The sequence below is a fragment of the Momordica charantia genome (genome assembly GCF_013281855.1).
Source record: "Momordica charantia cultivar OHB3-1 chromosome 10 unlocalized genomic scaffold, Mcharantia_2.0 BLBB01000010.1, whole genome shotgun sequence".
Taxonomy (NCBI): Eukaryota; Viridiplantae; Streptophyta; class Magnoliopsida; order Cucurbitales; family Cucurbitaceae; genus Momordica; species Momordica charantia.
In genome coordinates, this window is record NW_028275158.1 from 20,074,354 (window position 1) to 20,102,176 (window position 27,823).

General features: G+C 28.7%; 2 protein-coding genes across 2 annotated transcripts; both read left to right on the plus strand.

Annotated features, from left to right (window-relative positions):
- Positions 1 to 353: 353 nt before the first annotated feature.
- Positions 354 to 1,122, plus strand: LOC111021395 (putative lipid-binding protein AIR1). Its single transcript, XM_022298349.2, has one exon. The coding sequence runs from the start codon at positions 430 to 432 to the stop codon at positions 874 to 876; it is 447 nt and encodes a 148-aa protein (XP_022154041.1). The 5' UTR covers positions 354 to 429; the 3' UTR covers positions 877 to 1,122.
- A 17,446-nt stretch (positions 1,123 to 18,568) lies between these two features.
- LOC111021354 (uncharacterized) lies at positions 18,569 to 19,590 on the plus strand. The gene has a single exon (XM_022298285.2). It carries the CDS (start codon positions 18,656 to 18,658, stop codon positions 19,316 to 19,318), a length of 663 nt encoding a protein of 220 aa, XP_022153977.1. The 5' UTR covers positions 18,569 to 18,655; the 3' UTR covers positions 19,319 to 19,590.
- The last annotated feature ends 8,233 nt before the right edge of the window (positions 19,591 to 27,823 follow it).

A 27,823-nucleotide genomic window follows, 5' to 3' on the forward strand; every position in this document is an offset into this window, starting at 1 on the left:
CAAAAACACCTTTTTCTTTTCACTCTTAGGTTATTTCAATTTTATATAAGGAGCAAATATTTGACCTTTTTAGCTGACAAACATATTGGTGCATGAATGGAAATTAAATTAAATTACAAATTTAGTCAAAACAATTATGATGATTCAGTGTGTGTGTGTATATATAGTTTTTATTTTTAAAATAAAAAATTCAATTACATTCTTAATTAACTCTCGATTTTAATTCTAATATACTTTACATCGTTAACCTTGTTACTTAAATATTGATGTGTGATATTCTAAATGAACTAATAAGTGACATTTTAATGCAAAAAACTTACCTATTAATAAACCCCTATAAAAAGCCCTCCCATCACCTCATCTCTTCATCCAAAGCCTTCTAGTTGACAAAAGGGATACAACATTAAAATCTCCAAGGCTTGCTCAAAAATGGCTTGTTCTCACAAAACCATCTCCTCACTCGCTCTCTTCCTTTCCCTCAACCTTCTCTTCTTTTCCCTCGTCACCGCTCGTGGCTCCGTTCTTCAGCCAGTACCCGAACCAACTGCAATCGTCGATGGTAACGATATCATAAGCTTCCCAAATCCAAACTCCGGTGGCAGTCCATCCAGTGGCGAACCCACTTGCCCTAGGGACTCCGTCCAATTAAATTTATGTGTTGGCTTACTTGACCTAATTGATATAACCCTTGGTGACCCACCCACTGCATGTTGCAATCTGATTGCAGGCCTCGTCGACCTTGAAGCTGCTGTCTGCCTTTGCACTGCGATACGAGCACGTGCCTTGGGTATCATCGATATAAACTTGAATCTTAATCTCAGCCTGCTGCTGAACAGTTGCAACAGAGATGTTCCTGCGTCGTTTGTGTGCGCCTAATTTACTCTACACAACTTCAAGATGGAAACAAAATAAGAAGTTGTATTTTTACTTTTCTGTTTATGTTATGCATGTGTCTTTGATTTGCATGTTTGGCGTCTCTAAAAGTGTCTTGTCTGTGTGTCATCTACGTTATTATCAATAATGGTCGGTTGTCCTTTTAATTGTAACTTGTTTAAAATACATGTAATACTTGTAAGGGGTTAAGTTTATAATTTAAGTACGTACTTTTAAGTTTTTACATTATTTTTCAATGTTTTTGGTGGTGTTCGAAAAGGTTTGATGGTATGCTTTTAGATATCAAAACTTCTAAATAACAATAATGTTAAAATTGAACAAAGAAAATATCAAAGCGAGCATATAGCTCGCCGGTAATTGACATATATCTTCAATCAAGAAGTTGTAAGTTCGATCTTCCATCCCCACATGTTGTACTAAAAAAACATTAAACAAAGAAAATGGTGGCGGTCATTTAAAATTATGTTAACTATAGACTTAACTCTATGTGATTAAGAAAATTGGATGGGTTGACATGAGTACAATTCAATTGGTCAAAATGTTATTTACTTTTCTAATGGTTCCAATGAAGTTCAAATCTCCTCGCTCCTCTTTAAACTAAAAAAGAAAAGAATAGAGTTCATCAAGTAAGACCAAGGTTTTAAATGTGGATGTCGATGAAAATGTCGAGGTCTCAATTTCATAGAAATATCGATAAATGTGGATGCCGATGGATATTTATGTAAAAGTTAGAAAAATTAAAAAACATAAAAAAAAATATTTAAATTACCAAATAAACATTTTTCCATTTCTAAATTAGTTAAAAATAATTAATATTAATATTATATATATATTTATTAGTGACATTTTGTTGATATTTTTCCTATTATATATATATATGTATTTATTAGTAACATTTTGTTGATATTTTTCATATTTTATCGATTTTCTTGTACTATGATAGAAATGTCGATTCACCTCTTATGTCGATGTCGAATCTATGAAAACATAAATATGTCGATGAAAATGTCGATGTGCAGTATCAACGGATATTTAGAATCATGGGTAAGATCAACTAGCTTTTTAAAAGGCATTTACATAAATAGCTGAAAATAAATATATATATATTTTTATATATAGCAGAGAGTTTGAATAAGTTTATAAAAATATTATAATCCAAATCATACTCAAACTCAAAATGTAATATGAAAATATATCAAGAAAAGTCACACTTTTCCTATATTTGAAAAAGAATGAAAAATCGTTACATTTTTTAAATTACATCATAAATATGACAAGATGGATAGTTAATCATGAAATCTGATAGAAGATCATTATTTTACCATAACACCATTTCATTTTTCAATTTTAATGATGTTATAGCAGTAGGGACCTGATTAAAATTGAACTTTTTATTAAATTAGAGACAAAAGTTAAAAAAACGATATGAATTTGGGTACTAAATTATATATTTAACCTATTTTATAAATAATATGTTAAAAAAATAATGAAAACACGAGAATATAAGGACTTTTTTAAGTATTTTGAACTTTGAAAACAGTAGAAAAATACTTTTAAAAAATCAGTTTGCAAAAGAATTTTAAAAAATTACGAAAATAAAAATCAAATAAAACCGTGGTGTTAAAAATCTTTATTTTTTCTTTGACCCAAGATTTCAAAAGTAGTTTTCAAACAGTAATAAAATACTGAACATGAAATTATTAACAAATAAAGTTAAAAAGTTGAAAAATACTAATAAAATAGTTTTTTTTTTTACTCTTGGTTCTTGAGGTTTGAAATAGGTGTCTATGTGATCCCTTACGGTTTAAAAAGACATTTTTGGCCTCTAAAATTTGAAAAAAATATTTTGGTCCTTTTATAACTTTTAACCGTTAGTTGACTTAACAAAAAAATGATGTGGCAAATTAATATATGATTGGATTTTTGTAACGTGTTATTTTACGTGAGATGTAAAAAAAATAATTTTTATCTAATTTTATTATCCAGGTGGCATTTTCTTTCTGTCTCCCCCTCTTCTTCCTTGTTCTTTCTAGCCACCGACCATCGTATTGGGTTTAGTGCCTTGAGCTCGTGAATTTGTAATTTGTAAACATTTTTATTTATTTTATTATTTCTTTGCATTACTCGTATTCCAATAAACTAAGATCCAAAGTTATTGTGGATAAACTAAGATCCAAAGTTATTTAATGTAACTGGCACAATATATATTCGATATACAGTATATATTTGATATACAATAATGTATATATTTAATATACAATGTATATATTTGATATACAATATATATACAATATGTATTCGATATATAAGTGGATAATGTTCCAGTAATAATCTAAATGGTCTATGGATACGACTCACTTTGTAATAGTAATAGTTACAAACGACTTTATCCAGATCGCTCATTAGAGACATGCGAGTGGGGGTATCCAATACAATAAGTTTGTATAAGACCGAACCGCGAAATAATTAATTATTGGCTCTAACACCGTTAGTCAATAGATTGTTATCTCATAGGATGACTAGGTAACTCGATCTTAATCCTGAGCAAGTTATGGACTCCTACCTATAAATGATCGTCCTTTGATTTGTATGGGTGAGAGTGGCCCAAATTGCCGGCTTAATAATCCTACCATTTTGGGGATGAGACCAAGTGGGGAGTTGACTGAAACCTTTTTCTTCTTTTCTTTTTCGGTATGCCGCTCCGTGAGAAAGGAGCGAAAGAACCAAGTGGGCCATAACTATGCAAGATGAAATTCACTTCTTCTCGACTTTAGGGAAGTAGACGAGTGTTCCCTTACATATTGACTCCAAGACTTGAACAATGGGTTCCACCTTCTCACTAGGACAAGATGGACTTCCGATTATTAATTGGACCATAACCGGTTTGTTCATTAGAGGAGCAGTAGTATTTAAGGAGCAAGATGTAACTCAGGAGTAAAACGGTAATTTGAGTTTGACTGATTAATCTTACATCGTTGGAGATTTTGATCTGTAGGTCAATTAGGTCCCCTTGCTAGCTCACAATGGGTAAGACGAGGATCAATAATTATGAAATAATTTGAAATGTTCAAATTATATAAGAGAATGTATATAATAATGTATATTGATACATTATATAAATATATGTTAATTTTGGATAAAGATTCAAAATTAATACTATGTATTTTGAGAGTAGAGGCTAATGTTATGGATGAGAAACATCCCTATTTTTCTACAATAGGAATTCAAAATAAGAAGATATCCAGATGGTCTTAGAATTTTTCCTAGATTCAGGATAAGATATCTTATATGCAAAAAGGATAAGATATCCTGAATGGTCTTGTGATTACTTCTAGATTCAGGAGAAGATATCATATATGCAAACGGATAAGATATCTTGATGGTCTTGAGATTTTCCCTCTATAAATATTACAATAAGTTGAACCATGAAGGGATGCTAAAAAAAGGCTCTCAACTCTCTCACTCCCTCAATCCCTTACAATTGGATCTCATATCTAGAATAAAGAGAGAGGGAGACCGCCAGCCGTCGCCGGAGAGAGGAAGCTCTCTCCCCGTTCTAGATTCGACGAAGAGAGAGGTGCTCTCCGACGAGCAACGGCGAAGTGCGGCAATGAAGATGACGGTGGTTGGTGGCCAGTGGGAAGAAGGTAAAGGAGGAAGATTAGGGGGAGAAAGAAGGAGAAAGGAAGAAGAAAGAAAATGACACCTAGGATAATATATTATATAAAATCTATTTTATTTACATCTCATCTAAAGATATAATTTAGAATAATAGAGTCACCTGTTAATTTTTCCCATCATTTTTTCATTAAGTCAATAAAGGTCAAATGATGTTCAATGACCATTTATAACACTTTTCTAAAGTTTAGGGATCAAAAATGTCTATTTTAAAATTTTAAGGATCAAATAGACACATAATTCAAACCTTAAGGATCACAAGTGTTCCTTATTATCATTCATAAACACCTTGTAACAACTTTTCACACTATAACAGCTCTTTCTATCGTAGGCTATAGCCACGAATCTGATCTATTACAAGGGATTAATAGGAATTTTTTTATCTTATTAACAACCTCCATGTTGGGATAATGAAGCCAAAACAAGAAACGCATGTCCTATGAAGAAAATAATTTTCAATGCTACTATAGATTCCTACAAGGATTAGGATATTGTTTTGTTATGAGAATTAAAATATCGTTTTTTCCTATAAGAATTAGGATATTTAGCTTCTTATAAATAGAGTCATTTTGTTAAGGTTTTATCTATATAGAATCTAAATAAAAGAGAGTTGAGTGGTTATGGGCAGAGTTGAGTGGTTGTGGGCAATGTGTGAAAAGAAGTTTGTATCCCGTGGGTATTTAATGAGTGTTTTTCATTCATGTTATAGTGTGTTATAATACTTAGAAGTTTGAGGACTTTTGTTGAGACCTCTAGAGGGTGAATATTTATGGGAGATAATTGAGTGTTTTGTATGCAATCTCTTATTACAGTGGAACTCGCATATGAGTGGAAGACTAGATGTAGCCCATAAACTGTTGGGGTGGACCAGAATAAATTCTAATGTCGTTTATTACTTTCCCTTTGATCTCTTATTTATATCGTGTGATTGTGATTTACTGAATATAATTATGGAAGGGGAAATTGATTTGGTGCATCTCCAACACTCCAAATATAATACAACATGTAGCTTCCCCACATCTCACTCCCAGATTGAATTTATAAAGTCTGCCACTAGCAAATTCTAATGTTGCCCAGGCGGAGAGATTGGTTTAAAAGTAGATATTCTTAGGATCCAATCTCCTTAAAAATTCTGATAGTACTACCATCTCCGACTCTTTTCCCCTGCTCCTTCGCTAACAAATTCTGACCCCAAAAACTCGTCCATAAATAAGAAGCCTTCTTATCTAAGTCCACATCTAACAAATGATTGTCAGGTAAGTATTGATACAAGCACCTTGTAAACCAAAAGATGTGGAGAGTACAGTAGTCTCCAAACGTGTTTGTCTAGAAGAACTGGATTAAAATATTTCAGGTCCCGAAAATTTAAACCTTCCAACTCATTCGGTAGATCAAGAGCATACCCGATCTCATTCAGTGAAGTTTTTGCTTTGTAGCATAGGACCCCACAAAAGCTGGCAAAAGAGATGATATTCCCAAGCATAAGGTTTTAGGCAAGCGGGAAAACATTCATTGTGTAAGTAGGGATCAGCTATCCCCATTTTAACGAGAATTTCTTTGCCTCCCACACAGTAATTGTATCTCCACCCTTTCATTGCTCTCCAAACTTTTTCCTTCACAAAACGAAAAATCTTCCCTCGTTCATCATTGAGAATACATGCGGCGATCGCAAATAATTTTCCAAATTGTCAACTAGATGAACACCAAGAATTGACTGAAGGTAGTAGCTTCTATCTCCGATAACATTCGGAGAAAAACAAACCACTAATTTTTTACTCTAATCGTCCCGACATTCTCCTACATCCCCTGTGGAAGTGCGTGAACACGTTGCTCGAATTTACCGGGTCAAAGGTAGGTGCCAATTACCACTGAACTAAACTCATGTAAGTGAAACTTGATATATAACTTGATATATAACTAATTAATTCATTCAATTCCTACACATAAAGTATAATAAATGACTAATTTAATTTAAACAGTTTGAATTAATTTTTATTTAGGAGTTAATTATGTAATAGTAATGGTTTAATTAATTACAATTATTTTTAAATTGAATTTAATATTTTTTTGAATAAATTGAATTTAATAATTAGTATTTATTTTTGTCTTCACTTAATATTTAAATGTAAGGTTTGATTAATTAATCAATCAATACTTCATATTAAATCATCTAAACATAATTTTATAAAAAATGTTAAAAATTCGTTAACATCATTTTAATATTTTATGCATAATTAATAAATATCAATTTTCATATCCAAAACGTGTAAAACAAACGCAAACATTTAACTTTTTTTTTTCGAGGAAGTACACATTAATTGTTTGATATATTCAAACACAAAACATTTAACTCTAAAAAGTTTAATATTCATATCCATCAAACAATATTCATGGTTAAAATAGTCCATAAAAGAGTCTATAAAAAAAAAATCCATAAAAAGTACATATTCCTACCATATGCTCTTGACAACGACGCCATGACCACTTATTTCATTGGAATCTAAGATTTTCATGGGATGAGAATCCAGATTTATGTGGCTACTCGGACTTTTTACATGCTTAAGCAATTTTGGACATCTTCACATCTAAACAATTTTGGATACCCCTATTCAAAAATAGGAGTTTAAGGTTTCTACGTTCATCCAATGCATTTTCAATTTGCTAATAAATGACTATATGTTTAAATATTACGTTTTGATAGAAAATAAATTACTTCGGTTTATATAGTATAATGTTTAAATTTGTTTTCAATTGAAATTTGAATCATCCTTTTCAAATAGTCACTCAAAATTTTGTAGTCGGTAAGTTTTCTCTCATCTACTGATATACATACATCTATTTAATTCTTTTGGCTATTTGTTCTAATTTCTCTTAAAATTAATAATAATTTACAATTCAAAACACAAATTGTTTTCCATCACACACAAATATTGTTCTTCTAATTTTATAAGTAATAAAAATAATTTTTTTTTTCAAAAAGAAAATCAAGAAAATCAATATCATATAAAGATCTCAAATTAATATAAATTCGTTTTTTCTACAAAATAACATATAAAATTAATATAAATTAAATTGATATAAATTAAATTATCTTCAGATTCTTAAGGATATTGTTGGAATACTACATCATTTGAAGACATTCAAATACAAAGATCCTGCAAAACAAAACATAATCAAATTACCCAAATATTCTTTGTATCCTTATAAATTTTCGCTATAAAACAAACAAGACTATCTATATATGCCGAATATGTATATTTTCGAGCATTAAAGTTATATGTGTCTAGGATGCTTGACATCTGGATTCCCTATAAACAAACGCCTCCTAAATGCACAAATTATAAGATAAAAAATATTCAATATTTAGAAGGGATTTGTGTTAATTAAAGATCCTACCATGAAAAAGATAATTAGGGTTCTAACAAAGATTTATAGTGTAAATGGGCTACTTCTCTAATAACCAATTGGTTTGAGATGGAATTCCATAAATATTAATATGGTATTAGGGCACAAAAGCTTAAACGAGCATTCGATCCAAAGGCATGTTAAAGACACCACATTGAAAAGATCAGAGACATAACAAAGTTTTATAAAATAAATGAGCTACCCACCTTATTATCTATTAGTTTTGAAACGAAACCTCGTATCATCATGCGATGACACAAATACCTTTGTGCTTAGAGATAAATATACCAGCACTTGTGTTATAATGAGTTCAAAATGACTTTTGGATAATATGTCTTTGAGTTACAATACTTCATCCATAAAGTTTTTTTCCTTTTTTTTTAAGAACTTTTTTTAAAATAATCTAAGTACATGTTGAAGTATTTTTATAATTTTTATTAGAGAAAATTTAAAAATAGCACCAAAAATATGTATTTATATATTAACAACATTGAGTTTCAAATTTTTCAAAAATGACAAATTTCAAATTTATACCATCACATGAGACTAACTAAAAATCATAATGATATTTTTATAAATACATATTTTATGCTATTTAGTATAATTTTCCTTTTTAGCTTTTAGCTTAATATTTCATAATAAATTAAAAGTCGCTCCTGCTACTCAGTTTAGAGCCTTGATTATCCTGATCCTAGGCGGATAGCCGGAAACGAACCCGCATCCTGGGCAAGGAGAAATTTTACTTTATTATTATCTAATTAAAACACAGGGCAGAAACTTTATAAATTTAAATAAGTTTTCACCATTCCAAAAAAATCATATGCATTGCAAAAGGTCCTTATACTGTGGTACTAGTCTATTTTCAAGATTTTAGGTTCATTTAGTACTTTCCCAGTTTTTTTATTTTTTATTTTTTATTTTTTTATTGCATGTTTCATGTTTTCTATTTTTTTGGAAAAAGAAAAAAGAAAAACATATTAGATAATAATTTTTTTATTTCTTGTTGAAAATGTGTTCTTTAACTATTTAATTTCTTGTAAAATTTTAAATTTAAAACTAAAGTTTTACATGAAAAATATTTTTTAAAATAAAATATTTTAATTATTATGTTACGTTTAGCTTTTAATAATTATTATACAATTTATAGATGAGAAATTTAATTAAGTTCTTCAAAAATTATAAATTGAGAAAGTTGAGTTAACGTGGAAAATAAATTTTTTTAAAAACAAAATATTTAAAATTGTTATGTTTTTTTTTGGTAAACCTTCTCCAAAAGTGAAGAGGGGAAACTTTCATTGATGTATCTGAGGGAACATACCAAAAAAAACAAAAAGGAGAATCCTATATGAAGGCATTCTAGTTTAATAAAATTGGATTTTGTAAAATCTGTGAAGATTCTAGCATTTCTTCCTTCATTTCTGTGAAGAGAGCTGGAAATAAAGTGGCTCATATTCTTGTTAGGTTGGGTTTGTCTAATGGGGTATTTCAATTTGGTTAGAAGAAGGCCTCGATGATATCCTTCATGTACTGCTCCAAGAGAGTTCTTGGTGTTCGTCTTTAATCTGATTATTATTGTAGACACCGTATTTGGTCCGACTTATTTTATTTTTTTGTTATTATTATTATTTAAAAAAGTTTGATTTTAATTAAAAATAACATCATTTTACTTTATTATTAGTTTTAACATAAAGTTTAAATTAACTTAAACTAAAAAAAATGTTAGATTTTGATTTTATTAATAAGAAAATAAAAAACGGTTTTGTTTAGATTTTGTTTTAATAGATTTTGTTTATTATTAAAATAAAAATTGATTTGTTTTTAAGTAAATAATTCTATTTCAAAAAGATTTTGTTTTAATTAAAAAGGGATTTTCACTAAAACTGTTGGTTAAAATTAGTTTTTATTTCCTCCTTTCCCTTGTCAAACCCAACCTACATGTCCCCTCCCCTTCTTCTTCTCCCTCATTTTTTCTCTTTTTGACTCTTCTTTTACCGTTATTTTTTTTATGTATTTAAGGGACAGTGCATAAGGGAGAGTTGGGGTGACTCATCACCGTATCTTCTTCTCTCCATCTCTCTTATCCCACCATCACCACTTTTCTCCTTCATACCCACGACCTCCGACGACGCAAGGTTCGACGATCTCCCGTAGTGCGTTTTACCTAAGTATCAAATACGTTGGAAAGATTTTTTTTTTAAAATAAGGGAAAATTGGCTTTGAAAACATGCTCTGATTTGAAACAGATCCTTTTGTTTCTATCAAAAGATTTTTTTTAAATGTTTTTCTTTTAAGAAAAAGTTTTTTTTTTTACTTTTTTTAGAAGAAAATGCTTTTAGGATAAAAAAAATCTTCTAAATTAATTTTAAATAAGTTTTTGAAAATAAAATAAGGATTTTTATATTTTAAAATTTGTTTTAAAATAAAAGGTTTTCTTTTTCAAAGGAAGAGTTTTTTTTAAATGAAATAAATAATAACTTAATTTGATTTTAATAAAATATTTTACTTTAAAATTTTGGTTAAAATACGTGAGTTTTATAAAATAAATCTTGTTTAAAAAACTTTGGATTTTTTTTAAAATTTGGATTCTTTTTATTTAAAATGATTTTTTTTAATTTTTTTACAAGGTTTATATTTTTTGTGTTACATTTGTTTTATTTTTTAATTAAAATAGTCTTCTGCTGCAGAATTTTAAAGGAGGAGATAAAAACAGAGTATTTTTAGAATAAAATCTCATTTAAAATTCTTTTAATGGTTTGGTGGTTATGGTTTTGAAAAAATCTTAACAAAAAATCAGTTTTTTAGCATATAAGTTTTGTTAAAGTAAATTTGACTTTGTTTTTAAATAATTTTTTTTTCTTTTAAATAATTTTTTTAATTTCAAAATAAATAAATTTTTTTTTAATTTAACAAAATTCGAAGTTTTTTTTAGTTTAAAAAAATAAATTAAAAATTTTGTTTGTGTAAAAGAATATAATGATTACATCTTAAGATGTTAGCATAGTGGTAAGATGTTTGTTTTTTAATGTACATGATCCAAGTTCGAGTCTTTAAATGCTTCATTTTGTTTTTACTAAATAATTATTTTAAATAAAAGATTTCATTTAGAGTTTTTTTACTTTTTTTTTAAACAAAATTAAAAAATACAAAATATATATTTTAAAAAAGAACATAGCTTATATCTCAAAGTGGTGGCACATTGGTGTGATGTTTTAGTATCAATACTCATGTCGCAAGTTCAAGTCTTAATTTTCCCTAAAATTAAAATTATGTTTTTATTTATTATTTTTTGCTAAATAATTATTTCAAAAACTCCAATGACGGGAATTAGAACCTTTCAATATTCTCGAGGTGTCAAAATTTTTCTAATGGTCTTCGTGCCACTCATACCTATTAATTCATATCTTATAACAAAATGTGAATTAATATTAATATTGGACATTTAAAATAAAATAAAAACATTTCTTTTTTTGTGGACCAAATAACCATAATAGGATAATTTTTGACAAAATGTGGTACCGTTTTCGAACGGTGTTGTAGGGTGCTAACACCTTCCCTATGCTCAGTCGACTCCCGAACCAACAATCTGTTTTCGCAAATCTTGTCTTTATTTTTAGGTGACCAATCACACCTCGTAGATGATGGGTGACGACTTCAAACTCTTATCTCGAAAGAGACCCTTCAAGGGATGATGTTGGCCACTCCACGTCGCGATGACGTTGCGACAATTATTTTTGACGTAAAAAAAAATGTGCCAAACGAGAAAGCCTACAACATTAGAGGATATTAGGCATTTGTGAGAGGAGTGGAAAGAACTTCTCTTATGAAGCACAAGAGCCACATGGAAGATTTCAAAAGGGCTATACCAAAGAGCCGTTGTGTGTGAGGGCAATGCAGATTTAAATTATTATGTTATACCTATTTTTAATAATTATTATGCATTTTATGGGTGTAAAAACATAACAATTATGTTTTTAAAGTTTTAAATTAAAAAAGTTAAGTTTTACATGAAAGTTAAATTTGATTTTAAAAAATAAAAAATTTACATTATTATGTCATTAAAATAATAATTTTATTTATAGTTTTTAAAAATTAGAGAAAAAACAATAATCCAAATTTTATTTTCAAAATTTATAAACAATTTTAGGAAAATTTTAAATTAAAAAAGTTAAGTCTTCCATGAAAACTAATTTTGGTTTCAAAATAAAACATTTAAATTAATCGTTATGGTATATATATACATTTTAATAATTATTATGCATTTTATAGGTAAAGAAACGGAAATTAAGCTTGTTGTGGTTTAAAATTATAAATGTTAAAAATGGTATTACTTGGAAAAAATATTTAAAATCATTATGTTATATATATATATATATATATTTTTAATAAATATTATGAATTTTATAGTTAAAGATAGAATGATAAAATAATAATTTTATTTATATTTACAAAAAATAGGAAAAGAACTGTAATCCAAATTTTATTTTCAAAATTTATACACAATTTTGAGAACATTTCTTAAAAGCAATAAATGTGAGACAAAGAACAATTGTCAAACACTAAACAATATCTTATTTTCCATGAGTTAATAAAAAGATCAAGCAATATTTGCATAGAAACCAGATTTAATTCCCATTTCAAGAACAGATCAAAAGAAACTTACAACACTAATATTGAAATTAAAAAGCTTAATATTTTTGGTTACTGATGTAACCCCTTTTTAATCAACACAGGGAGTGAATGAAACTAATAGGGAAAAAGAAAAACGATAAAGAAATATTTGGTGTACAAAAGGAAAATAATAATAGAAGGTAAAATCATTGTAAGAGTAATGTCCATAAATATCAAAGAATTGAACCTAATTATGCATTGACTCTTGGGTAATTAATCAGCTCATTTTAAGGTAATTTGTACGGCTAAAATTTTACTTGTTACCAATTTGTGAGTCATTCACGATTAGATATATGTCAATTATCGTTGAGCTATGCTAATGGTAATTTGTTAGTACTGCTTTGTTGTTGTGATGTTTCGACAGCTAAACAGATGTTTTATCTTTTATGTTAAAAAGAATCGAATACATGAAATTTCAAACATCTACAATCAAAATAATATAAAGAAAATATTGAAAACGAAAGTAATTAATACTTTCAATGGTTGACTAAATCAAACAAGAAAAAAGTTTGTTTCATTCTCTCTAAATTCAAGCAGAAGAAATTTTAGAAAGAAACAAAAATCTCAAAGCCATGAAATGGACAGGTTCTTTTACTATTCTCAGCACTGGCTTGGGGTTTGCAAGCAATAAGCATAAAGTTTAGATTGGGATATTAAGCTTCTTTTCTTGTTTCTCGTTTCAATTTTCTTAAAGAAATCTAACATTTTACGATTAACTTTGTTTCTTGTTTCTCTTTTTTTTTGGAACATTCTCACAGGTGTGTAGAAATTTTGAAAACAACCAAAAACAAGTTTCTCCCTTCTTGTTCCTATTTTTTAGAGGGTTGGAATCCTGCAATACATTTTTCTTCATTAAAAATAAAGAAACAACAAAAGAAATGGAAACGTCATCAAACGAGCACTAAATTTTCATTCACATTTTCATAGCTAGTCTATGAATTTTGATATCGATGTAAAAGATAAATCGGTATTTTTATTGCATCACAAAAAAAATCAACTAAATATAAAAAAATCAACTAAATATACTAGACATAGTATTAATATTAATAAATTTTAACTTATTTAATTTATATGTTAATTTAATATTTATAATGAGTTTTTTATTTTTATAATTTTTCAGAAGCAACATTCATATTTTATAGATATTTTTATCGATATTTTAATAAATCTGACGCCTCGACATGTCAGTTGATATCAACATTTTAAACCTTGATTTGGATCCAATTTTGAATATTTTGTTTTAATTTCTAAGTCAACAAAAAAAAAAAATGAAAAAAGGAAGAAGACACAAATATACTCATCGCGCGGATAATTATGAAAACTCTTTGTTGCTTTGACTTGGATTTTTAGCTTTCCTCAACATCATGGCATTGGCTATAATCTTGGGACTAAATTGATTTTTGATTTAGATTTGAAAAGGATCGTGAAGAAATCTATTTTGTTGAAAAAAAAATAGTTCCGGCAATTATGAGCTTCAAAGTCAACAAATTTTGAAAATTAAAGTTTTAAATGTTTGAGTATGATCTCTCTTTTGAATAAGTTGAAGGATGGATTTGGCTTATTATTGAAGTCATCCTCTTTGAATTACTCTAAATAGCTTAACATTTCTTTTTCTAAAAAATACACATCGTTCATTAAAAAAAAATGTGAAACAAAAAGAACAGAGGAGATTTAAGTGAAAATACTGTAGTTTAGAGAAATGGTAGAAATGTCATAATTATAAAACTAGGTCGATTTTGAAGACCAAAAAGCAGTAATTTTAATATCACATCAGCCAACTTGATAGTAAGAGATTAGTAATATTTGAATTTTAATACCAAAAAAGGACTAATCTAAATACAAAAAAGTTGTAATTAATTAAGAAATATATTTATTTATAATAGGTTAGATTTATAATTTTGTCTTTGATGCATATATCACGTCTCAATTTCATCTCTGATTTTTTTTAAAAAATTAAATTATTTTTATTGTTTATATATTAAAAGAATTTCATCAAAATTTATGGAGTTTCGTCTCAAAACCAACTGACTATGAGATAGTCCAACAAGTTCAAACGAGCCTCCGATCTAAAAATGGGATCCAGGCCAAAACTGGTGAGCCTAAAAAAGCTACCATCTTAACGCATATCAAAAGAGCTACCATCTTGACGGATAGGTTAAAGATCCAACATTAAAAAAGATGAGGGACGAGCAAAAATTTATAATATATATGAGCTACTTCTTTTATTACCAATGGTTTAGAACTGAAACTCATGAATCTTGATATGATATTATTAGAGTCCAATAAATCCAAAAGAGTCATTATTTTGAGGGGCTTTAGCACAAACTTAAAACATTTGCATATTTAGCAGAAATATCGGTAAACATCAATGAGTGATGTCTATTAGACGCTCGCTTAAAATCTTATTCTTTGTACTATATTTACAAATATGGTCAAACTATTTGTCAACCATTACAATTTCTCGTTAAATTATATATTGATAATAAAATTTTTAAAAATACTGAATATTTCATGTATTATATAATATATTTATTATTAAAATAATGATTATAAAAACTTCTAAATCATTTTATGAGTCTTATAACCTTTCAATGACTCTAAATTCAATAATAGATCCACTCTTTGCAAGTTTGATAAAGTCACGAGGAAAAATAAGTAGATTTAAATTTCCAACTAATTGTCCCGAGGATGGAGCGGTGGCAAAGGACATGAAGCATTCCGGTATCACTTACCTTTAAGGGGCTGTTTGTTTTTTGAGGATGTAGATGCCTGAAATTTTAGATGTCCGACATCTTTAGATAACCATGTTTTTTTTAAGAAAATTTATAAGGATATCCAGGAATATATTTGAATAGACACGTTTGTTTTGCGGGATTTATTCTTGAGAATGTGTTGAATTTGTAGAATGTTCAAAAAATACCCTTACCAATATTTATATAATTTATAAATTAATTTAATATAATAGATTTATTTGAATTAATTTAATATTTTTATTTTTTATATGTTATTTTATTAAACAAATTAATTCATATTAACTTAATATAAATTTCATTTTCAACTTGAATAGTTTTCCAAAAAGAAAATCATATAATTTATGTTATCTTGGGTGAAATTTATTTATCCTATTATCAAATTATATTTTTTTAAGAAGAAAAATATCACAGATATATTGGTCGTAAAATAAATGTTGCTTTAAAATTATATATTTATGATAAGAAATATTATTAATAATATAATTCGTTCAAAATATTAAAAATAAATGGAGATATTATATAATTTAATTGCAATTTATTTACATGTAAATCTAATATACAAATATATTTAATATCATAAAGTTTTAGACGATAAGTACATTAATTTATTTTAATTATAAATTTAAAAATAAAAAATAAGGAATTTTTTTGAGAAAAAATTAAAAGAAAATGATGAAAGAAAATATATGGAGAAAAAAATGAAGGGCAAAAATGTAAAGAGTATATGCCCTCAACACAGCAATATTGAAAATCCGTATTTCAAAAGGGCATCTCAAAATTCTCAATTCTCGAGTATCCTACATTCACTCCAAAACAAACGTGACAATCTAGATGTCCGTCCAACGGGATTTCAGATTCCCACGTAACAAACGGCTCCTAAGTGTTATGTTAGAATCCTGTGTGTTGGTCACAACGTTGCTTAGCCCAAACAATACATTTCCAATTATAGTGATCCACTAACGTAAGTCACTCGACATCAATTCCAAAAAACAAAAATATAATTCCAACCCATTAATTCAATAAAACTTTTAGTGAAGTAACTGTGTGAAATTATAAAATGACAACGCATTAAGTACGAAATGATCACAATAGTCTACCTACTAAACCATCATCAATCAAATTAAAAATCGGAAAATCCAATCACAGGTAAAGATTAGATAGATATCAATAACTGTAAATGTTGAAAATTTTGGTTAAAGTAACATTAAAAAAGCTAAGAAACTCCCGTGATATAAAGAGGCTTTTTCTTTAGAGTAGAATTAATCATTCATTATGCTACGCCAAAGCTTTTGGTAGGGACTGAAACATGTGAATCTGAAACCACATGGGACCTCTCTCTCTCTAGATATATCTGAGCCTTAAACCCTAATCTGAAGAAACCCTAATTTGAAGATTATAATTGGAATCTTCTACCAAATGGGTATTTGGTTTAAAGTTGCTCAAAATGGATGTTGCAATTATGCCAATTCAAGGAGAAATCTGAATGGCTCATTCAACAGCAAATTTAAAGTAAAGTTTGCTGTTTTTGGACTGAGAGATTGAGAAAAATAGTAAACGAAGGGCTTTAGGATGTTTTTTAGTTGGTGGGTTATCTCATACGGCCTATTTGGTTCGCACGTTTGAGCAGATTTGTTGAGTTTATTAAGTATGACAGTTGTTAAGTTTGAATTTCAAGTTTGTACTTGGTTGCGTAGAAAATAAGTTTGTTGAGTCTCTGCTTGGGTGTGTAGAAACTAGAGTTGTTAAGTCTCCGTTTATTAAACCTGTATTTGGATACTATTTTGTTAAACTTAAGTTTACTAAAACTGTATTTATTGGTAGATTTTGAATTCATAATAAATAATAGATAGTTTAGTATGAGATGCTACGTGTTGTTTTGTAACGGTTCTCGTTTTCAATTTTTGTGGGAAAAATATAAGTATTTGGTAACTTATCACATCTCTACGAGAAATGTTATCAAAATTGTATGTGAATCCATGGAAGAAATTTTTTTTACTCTTGTTTTGGTTTTCAATTTTTTAAAAACGTAAAAAAATCATTTTTTTTCTTATAAAATGCATAATAAACGTTAAAAAAATAAGTATAACATAATAACTTTTAATATTTTATTGAAGAAGTCAAATATTATTAAAAAAAATAATTTTCGAAATTTGATTTTTTTTCAATTTAAAATTTGTGAACAAAAAATATATAGTTGCCAAATACATTTTTGCTTTTTATTCCAATAAAAGAAACAATACATTGGCATAAGCAACAAAGAAAGCATTATCAAACGGTCCCAAATTGTAGACAAATTTTTAGAATAAATGATATTACATGGTTGAATTAGGTTAGCTTTGACATGAGACTTTTAGGAGCCTATATGGTAATCACTCGTTTGTTGTTTGTTGTTTCTCATTTATGTTGTTTGTGTTAAAGGATCCCACATTGAAAAGAAAATGTTTCATAGACGATCGCCTTATCCACTGGGCCATGGAGTCCTTGTTAATTAATTTTGTTGTTTTTAAAATTTATGTTTTAAAAATGAGAAAGGATCCTACCAGAGTCGATGCATGCTCTCATTTTAGAGTATATCAATATCTCTTTTTCCAACAGCAAGTATGTTGTTTCATGTAATGACTTATGTTCGATCTTTTGGTTTATTTTGCTGGAAAGAAACACTCGCCTGGACCTATGGCTAAATTGTAGGACATTAGAACGGTTGCCTCCTCTTAATCCACAAAATCGTCCTTCTTTTGTAATTACTACATTTTCATCATCTCTTTGAACTTGAGTGTTTTTATTTAATCTCCTCGTGTATGTTTCTCACCTACTTTTTTTTGAATATATGGTGTGCCCTTTTTAAAATAATTAAAAAAAATAGTAATAGTTATACCAAACTTTTATTTTCAAAAATTGAAAATGAAAACAAGAAATATGATAGGGGAACGTTATCGAACTGACTCTAAGTGACGAATTGAGTTTGACAGATCTCCTAACACAATTTAGAATCATCCTTACTTCCCTCGCAAATGTCCAAAGAAGTTCTTGTTAGTATGATTTACCTGTTTATCTGCCAGCCTAAAAGTCTAAAGGGCAAACACATGGGTGCATGGCTTTTATTTTAAGCATTTAAATTATTATCTCACTTACATCCCCAACACCCACTTCTTAAAACCCTATAAAAACCCTCCCATCACTACATTTTTTCTCCATCCTTAGCTGAAGAAGCTCTCTATAGTACACAGGGAGGATATAACATCTCTAGGGTTTCTAACATGGCTTCTCCCAAAACCACAACCTCAATTGCTTTGTTCTTCTGTCTCAACCTTCTCTTCTTCTCCCTTGTCACTGCTTGTGGCACATGCTCTCACCCGGTAACAAGGCCAAAACCGAGCCCGGGTTCCAGTGGTCGTCCAGGTTATGGTGGTAGCCCAGGGTCTGGTGGAAGCCCAGGGTCCGGGAGCAGCCCAGGCTCAGGGGGTGGTCCAGGTTCCGGGGGCAGCCCAGGCTCGGGGGGTAGTCCGGGCTCTGGGGGCAGCCCGGGCTCAGGGGGTAATCCAGGCTCCGGAGGCAACCCGGGTTCAGGGGGCAACCCAGGCTCTGGAGGCAACCCGGGCTCAGGGGGTAACCCGGGCTCCGGAGGCAATCCTGGTTCCGGTGGCACTCCGGCAACTGGCGGAGCTAGTTGCCCTAGGGATGCTCTCAAGATAGGTGTATGTGCTAGAGTGCTTAACATTGTTAATGCAACCATTGGCCGCCCACCAGTGACTCCATGCTGCAACTTAATTCAAGGGTTGGCAGACCTTGAAGCTGCTGTTTGTCTTTGCACTGCAATCAGAGCAAGCATTTTGGGCATCAATATAAACCTCCCAATTAATCTCAGCCTCCTGCTTAACGTTTGTAGCAGAAATGCTCCTCGTGGATTCCAGTGTCCCTAATTTACTCCATTATAGAACTTCAAAAAGGAAGGAAAAACAAAGGAGGAAGAAAGAAGTTATTTTACTTTTCTGTTTATTGCATGTCCTTGATTTGCTTGTTTTGCAGCTATAAAAGTCTCTTGTTTGTGTGCTTGTATGTGTTTTCGTTTGTATTGATAGTGTCTGTCCCTTTTTGGGTTGAATCTTTACTCAAATTATCAAAAATGTATTGCTGATCTTGAAGATATTTGTAGGTGTAATTTCTTCTGGGGAATAAAATATTTATTGCATCCCCTCTCATTGGTAACTTTTTTTTTTTTTAAATAAAAACACATAATTCATTCAAAAAAGTATGTAAAGAAGATACAATAGATGGAGACTAAGTGAAAGCGCTTTAGTTCCGAAAAATTGTGGAAATGTCATAAATATAAAAGAAAGTCAATTTTGAATACCAAGAGAAAGCAATAGTCTCATCATTGGTAACTTTCATTGCCACGCTTTCAAAGAGTTTAAAGCATCACAACTTAACCACTTAACTCCAATCTCATTAACCACATTTGATACCTCTTTTAAAGGATTGTAGATTGAAATTTCCACAACGGTATTTATGATGTTATATTCTTTAAAAGAAAAATAGTTATTACATAATTCATGGTTTTTTTTCCCTTTTGAGTTCAACAATTATTAAGGGGATGGATAAAAAAAGATGATAATAGATGTCTTATCCGCTAAGATATGATTAAATGAGTTGTTACACTATTCATCCTAATTTACTTTGCATTTATTCGTATATATTATTACTTTCTTGTTGTAATGGTTTATTGAATTTCTTCATGTCCTATTCTTACTTAAGAAAATGAATATCCTTGTTTCAAGACAAAATCACTATTTTACAGAACACAACTCAATTGAAAACACTAAAATTCGTTACTCACAAATAATTTCAATGCATCCAAAACAATTTTTTTTTTTTAAACACATCATTCTCAAAACAAGAAGTTAGATTTTATTTTATTTTTCTTTTCTTTATAAGAACTTGACAGTCATCCGAGCAGGCAAAGATAGATCTGTCCGAGCAAAGTTGGTGGAGGGAATCATTCAAAACAAAACTATATTATATATATATATATTTATATATATATATATATATATATATGAATGGAAATATCATACTATATGATGTCATTATTTCCTAGTATTGTTAAGGCAAAATAATAATAATAATAATAATAATAATAATAAATATATAAAATTAAAGCATGGTATATGTTTTATTTTTGGTTCAATCAATATGGGACCATGGGAATTGGTATGAGAATGGACAATTATTTAGATCTGTTCATCCCGTGAATCTTAGTTTGGTGATGCAGAGAAAAATATTATTGCTTGTTCACATGGAGGAAAAGCAAGAGAGTTGGTTGAAATTCGCATCCTCTTGTCTTATCCCTCAAAAGAAGAAAAAACGGGTTAAAATCATTTTAGGGGTCATGTGATGTTACAATGTGAGAGAGAATGGACCAAAAAATATTGACAAACCCTAAAGTCAAAAGAGAAAACACTAACACATAGATTACTTTAAAATAAAGTTGTAGAGTTGATGTCGATTGAAATGTTCGGGTATCAATTTGATCGAAATATTGTAAAAATAAAAAATTTATAACAAATATTTAAATGAGCAAATAAATATTTTACTATTTTTAAATAAATTAAAATTTATTTATACTAAGATGTTTTATTGATTTTTTTAAATACTATGGATGTTGATTCACCCGTTGTGTTGATGTCCAACCTATTACATAGGGAAATATTGATGAATATTTTGATACTTCAATAGAAATTTAATACCCTACTTAAAGAAAAGAATCTTATAGATGATGTAGTGGTAATAATATGGGATCTTGTGGTATCACTTACCATTGTATTTGAGCTCGGAAAATTGCTACTTTTATGAGTCTCTCTTTGAAGAAAATATTTTTTTTAATTAAATGGTTATCAAGATAAATAGGGTTTCCATCTCCACATTTTTTGAGGCGATGCTCGTTTGAGCTTGTTGGAATCTGATACAATATCAAGATTCATGAGATTTCATCTCAAAATCAATTGGACAGATGTAGCTTGATCATATACCTTATAAATCTTGTTAGGTCAAAAAAAAAAAAAACTCATCCATCTGATCAACATTTTGACAATTCACTCATACGAGTATGGTTTTGTTGTACATCTACTTATTTCCACGAAATTGAAGGTTTAAACTCTCACATTCCATATTTATTGTACTAAAAAAAATCTCTTCCTCATTTAGATTCTTAACACTATATTAAATGAGTACCTTGGAGGAAATAACAATGTAGGTGGTTTGAATAAGTGTCCTTCCCGCTACGATACCATATTAAAAATGATTAAACCACCTCTCAACCCAAAAATTTAAGCCGATGAGTCACATAAATTTAGTTCATAAATAGATACCTCAACCTTCCAAGTATAATTGAGTTGAAGAAAAATATAAGTTGCACAATATTATAAAAGCCTCCATTCATATAACATAATACTTTTTCTAATTCGAAATTATTATTCCATTATTTAATTTTAAGTGTTGTGTTATTGTGTAGGAATATAGTTAACAAAAAATTTGTGAAGGGCTTGAAAGTAAAATGGAAACTTCTAAAATATTTGGAGGCAAAATTTTGGAATGAAGTATACTTCATCAACCAAAATTAGTCTTAATTCTAATAAACTAGATTGCATCACTTTTATGGAAATATAACATTTTAGGTAGTTATAATATATTATACATCTCATGACTAAAACATCATTTCATGTATTAAGAGGACTTAATTACTAAGGCCCTATCAAAACCATTTCTATTTTTTCTTTTTGGTTTTTCTTGTTTTTAGTTTTTGGTTTTTGGTTCTGTGTTTTTAAAAAACAAAAACCATATATGTTTGATAACCATTTTTTGTTTTTTGTTTTTGAAAAAATAGAAAACCAAACACGTTTGGTAACCTTTTTTTAGTTTTCTGTTTTTAAGAAGTTAAAAAATTGAAAATAAGAGAGAAAATTGTATGTAAAGTAGAGATGACAATGATGTGGATGTGAGTGAGGATGCTATCTTCCATTCTCGTGCCTGTGAAAAAATTTTAATCCCCATCTCTACCTCGTTCTTCAGTCTGAAAGATGTCATCGAGAAAAATTATTGGTTTTATAATTATTTATAATTATTTTTAGAATTTAAAAAATAAAAAAACATAATAAATATATATTACTTATTTAAAAAATGGAACTGGGACGGGGTTGGGACATGAATTTTCTATTTTTGGGGCCTGACTATGTGAAAAAGAAAAATTATAGTCGAAAAAAATTTAGAGAAAAAATTAAGATTCAAAATATAATTTTTAGAGAAAATAAATAAATACATAGATAAATAAAAATTAAAGTGAAAGAAAATTGAATGAGAAAAAGAAGATGAAAAAATAGATGAGGAAGAGAAAGAAAAGTTATAAAAGACAAAATTTTAGAGACAACAAAGTTCGAAAAAATATTAAATTTGTATAGAGAGAAAATGAAACTGATATGTTACAAAAACAATAAAAAATAAAAGTACATAGAGATGAAAAATTTGGAGAGATACAAATAATAATAAATATTCAAACTATGAAAATTTTAGAGAGAGAAAAATAAATTTTGTAGAGAGAAATTTATTTAACAGAATAAAAAATAAAAATATATAGAGATGAAACATTGGGAGACAGAAATAAATAATAATAAATATTCAAAGTACGAAAATTTTAGAGAGAGAAAAATAAATTTTGTACAGAGAAATTTATTTAACAGAATAAAACATAAAATACATAGATATGAAAATTTTGGAGAGAGACAAATAATAATAAATATTCAAAGTACGAAAATTTTAGAGAGAGAAAAATTAATTTTGTAGGGAGAAATTTAGAAATAAAAAAATTTAGGGTGAGAAAGAAATTTTTTAGAGATAAATATGAGAAATAAAAAGAAAAAAAAAGTTGAGTATTAGGAAAAAAATTAGATTTTGAAAAAAAATCTAATTTGACAAATTGGTTTTTGAAAAACAAAAAACACAAAATTGAATTGGTTATCAAACAACCTTATTTTTAAAAAACTAAAAATCAAAAACCAAAAATTAAAAAGGAAATGGTTCTCAAACGGCCTAAGTAATTAAATATAATCTATGATAATGTAGCTACCAACTAAATTTTTTAATCTAAAGATAATATAACATTTATATCAAAACACGAAATTATTATTATTATTATTATTGTTGTTGTTGTTATTATTATTATTATTATTTTTTGAATACAACATCTAGAAGTGAGAAATCGAACCCACGATCTCTTAGTTGGAGATATATGTCAATTATCACTGAGTTATACTCGTTTTTGTTCAAAACACGAAATTATTGAGTTCATGGAACATTTATAATATATTGTTCTCTTTCATATTATTAGTTGATATATTGTCTTAATAGTGGTAAAATTTATAAATATAACTTATAAAAATAAGTAAACTCACATAAATATATGTTAAATATATAGTTTACTAATATTTTTCTATAGAACATTAAGATTCAGACTCGGAGTGGAGATATATGAACCTACAAAAAAAGAGGTTACAAATGTGTAAATGAGCTATATATTCAAATTTGACAATTGATAATTAATATCATAGTTGTTGGCAATGGTGCAAGACAATAAAAAAAAAAAAAAGACACATAAATTTATAAGCAAAGTTGTAAGGGTATTAAATTTTTATCTACATGAAAAAAATATCCCCATATGAAAGATAAATTGAATTTCCATAAAATCACAAAACAATTGAAAAAATATATATAGAAAACAATATATCACAGACGTAATATTAATATTAATATTAATGAATTTTAACTTATTTAAAAAGTAGAGTGAAAAACTTATTTGTTATTTTAAATATTTATTATGAATTTTATTATTTTTTTAAATTTTCAAAAAATATTCATCGATGGCGACATTTTACCGATCTTTTCATGTCCATCAATATTTATCTGTTCAAAAAATGGCAAAAAAAGAAAAAAAGAACGACAGATTATTCTGAAAGATTTTTCGTTAAAAATTGACATAGTTCATTGATAATTGGACATGTAATTTTGAAAGATTTTTCAGATCTAAAATAACCGACCTTTAAAAATAAGATTTTTCATCCTTCCAAGAAAAGGGTGGAAGAGGTTATCTGAAAATAGAGCCACAAACTCGGATGCTTTTTGGAATATTCATGGCCAAGAAGCTGAGAGGAAAAAGCTGAAAGTTGAAAGAGAGGGTTAAAGAGATCCTAGCAAAGGGATGAAGGATTCTGTGAAGATGTAAGAAAGAGAAAAATAATTAGAAAAATTTGAATGTATATAGCTTCCTTTTTTTTAGATTAATAGAGAACTTAGATTTATTCTTTGGTATTAAATTTGGGTAGGTATGTCGATATTTAATATTATCGACGTAAAAAGGTGAATCGACTCCATTTCTATAGTATTAGAGATAATTGATAAATATAAAAACATTATATATATACAAAATATCTTTAATATGAATCCATAATATTTATAATAAGAATTTTAAACTTATTTAAAAATGTTGAGACGGATGATTTTTTATTTAAATAATTTTTATAATTTCGTTATTTTTATAGTTTTTATATAAATATCGAGATCTCGATATTTTCACCAGTACCAATATTTAAACCTTGCTTATTACTCATAAAGAAAATTGCAAGAAAATTGACATTTTTTTACCCCAAATGGTTTTCATTGGACTTTTAACCCATTTTGCAAAAAACTTATATTTGTGACCTTTTTTTTACCTCTTTTCACTTTTGATACTTGTGAAAATACTATTAATTTTTCAAATTCTGAATACCCTCATTTTTCTTCTTTGTGGCAATTCCAGAAAACAACTCACTCTTTTCATCACTTTCTCTCAAATTGGTCTTTACCTTTTCTTCAGGTTTTTAACATTGTCCAAGTTTTTGTACAATAGTGACTCACATTTTCACAAGCCATACGTCCTACAGCGTTTTTATCTTTAAATATTTGATCTTCTTTAAATCATTGCTATTATTTTTCATACCCGAATGTATTCGACCCTTTCTTCCGCCACATCTGAATTGGCCATGAAGAAATCCTACTTAACAATTTATTGAACTATACTTTATAGGAGCATTTGAAAAAATCTGACCAAATCTGAACGATAAAAAATCAATCCCAAATTGGAATGCATACCCAATCCGGGAATAATATGAATCTTGTTATGGGATTGTGAAACATTCAATCCCGTGACATCTTGGTTCAAGATTGGTCGAGGACAAAATTGGCAATTTGAGTCCAAGATTGACAATATTGTCCCGAACCAATATTAAGCAATTTTGGACCGGGACGAGACTAACAATCTTGGACCTAGATTGTCAATCTTTGACCGGAGACCAATCTTAGCAATCGTGGTCCAAGATTGCCATTCTCTTTGTCTGGGACAAGATTGTCAATTTTGGACCTAGATCACCAATCTTGTCTTGAACCAATACATGACAATCGTGGATAAAGATTTGTAATGTTTTCCTGAGATGAAATGCAGAATAAGAGGCCCTAATCATCTCGGTACAATTGATCCCGAACCTAAACAAATAATTTTGGATCATCTTTGCCTGCAATTCCATTATCGAAACCAACCTAGATTAAATCAAGGATTAAATACTGAGATTGCCCTAACTTTTAGAATAACGATTAAACTCTGTAAATCACCAAAACAGACTTAATATAATCAAATTGCTGCTTTAGATAGCGCTAAAATCAAAACTCTTACTAACAAATTAAAAATGAAACATCGAATCAATTACACTAACCTTATCGGGATTCAAAGATTGAAGGTTACAATCCGAGATTGTAAGGCTTCGAGATAGATTACGATTCAAGGGGAAGAGAATAGAGAGGGTCTAAGATTGTTAGGGTCCGAGATTACCATTGAAAGGGGAGAAAATAGTGAGGTAGCAAGGGAGTGGTTCTAAATTGAAGGAAGGGAGAGATGGAGTCCAAGAACTGAGATTGAAGAGGGATAAAAGTGGGAGTCTTAGATTTTGTGGGAGATGATATTTTTTAACAAGGATATTTTAATCTTTACACAAATGTCAAAAGTGAAAATGGGTAAAAAAACATGTTGAGGGTCACAAATACGAGTTATTTTAAAAACCGTCAAAAGTCCAAATAGAAACCCATTGAAGTAAAAAAAATGCTAATTATCCAAAATTTCGTTCATATATATTCTTTTTCATTGATTTGTTTATAATGTATTTAATGATGTCACTCGTGTTTTTTATAACTAGATCCTTTTATGTTTATTTTAGTTATTTTGAAGCTTTAACATATATATTCAATTTTTAATCCTTGTGCTTAAGAAAATACAATAATATTCATGATTAAAATAAAATATTCATGAGATATTTGTTAATGTTTCTATTTTTTGTTTTCTGTTTCTCGTTTTCTTTTTTGAAATATACACTTTTGTTATCTTTTCCTGTTTCTCCATCAAAAGCTTTATTCAAAAAAATAACTTTTATGTATAGAAATTTGAGAAATGACAAAATCAAATTTCTTACTTCTTTTTACTATTTTAATTTTATTCCCCAAAATACATATATAAGTATTATTCTTACCGTTTCTTTGACTTTATTTAATGTGAACATTTAATTTTCATATGAAACTTTTACTTTTTAAAAAAATCTAAACGATAAATTGTTACCAAATTAAAGAAAGAAAAAACGAAAAACAAGAAAATATAGAAATAAACCTTTGATAACTCTCTTCTTTTTAATTGTTAGCTTTTTCAAATGATCATAAGGCTTTCTAGCATCCGCTTATAGCATCCCATAGCTACTTGGCAAAGGTTAGAGGTTGATTCATCAAATAAACTTATTTGGAACTTAATGTTAATTTAATGGCATTGTTCTCTTAGTGATATTATGCTGTGCAATTATTGGAGGATACTGATATATTTTTTTTTTGGGCTCCAACTCAGGTTCCTTTTTAAATAGGTGTTTTTCTTGGGAAGTTAATTATTTGATAACTATATATTCCTTTTAATTGTGAGCTTTTTCAAATGCTCACCCTTCTAGTTCTAGCATCCATTTCTGGCTCTTTGAAGATTCTTTCATTTCTTGGTGTGTAAAGAAATAGATCATGATTTCATTGTCATATGTTGAAGTACAATATTGTCTTTTAACTGCAATTTAGTGGGGTTGTTGATGGAAAAAACTCCTTTTTCCAAACACAAAACCACTTCATTAGGGTATGTGAGAACATACCCACACAAAAAAAGTGGGAGGCTTAGAGGGAAGTGTTCGGATTAAAAGAAATGGTGGGTACATCATAATTACAATAAAAGGGAAGATTTTTTAGACCATTGTGAAGCAGAAACCTTAATGTCCTCCCAAAAGTTGATAGAAGACTTTGAAGAATTGTCTGAGAACATTCTTTCGTTCCAC

What these genes read in the sequence shown, in the direction of transcription:
- LOC111021354 (XM_022298285.2), top strand. Translation starts at nt 18,656, where the DNA reads ATGGCTTCTCCCAAAACCACAACCTCAATTGCTTTGTTCTTCTGTCTC.
- LOC111021395 (XM_022298349.2), top strand. Translation starts at nt 430, where the DNA reads ATGGCTTGTTCTCACAAAACCATCTCCTCACTCGCTCTCTTCCTTTCC.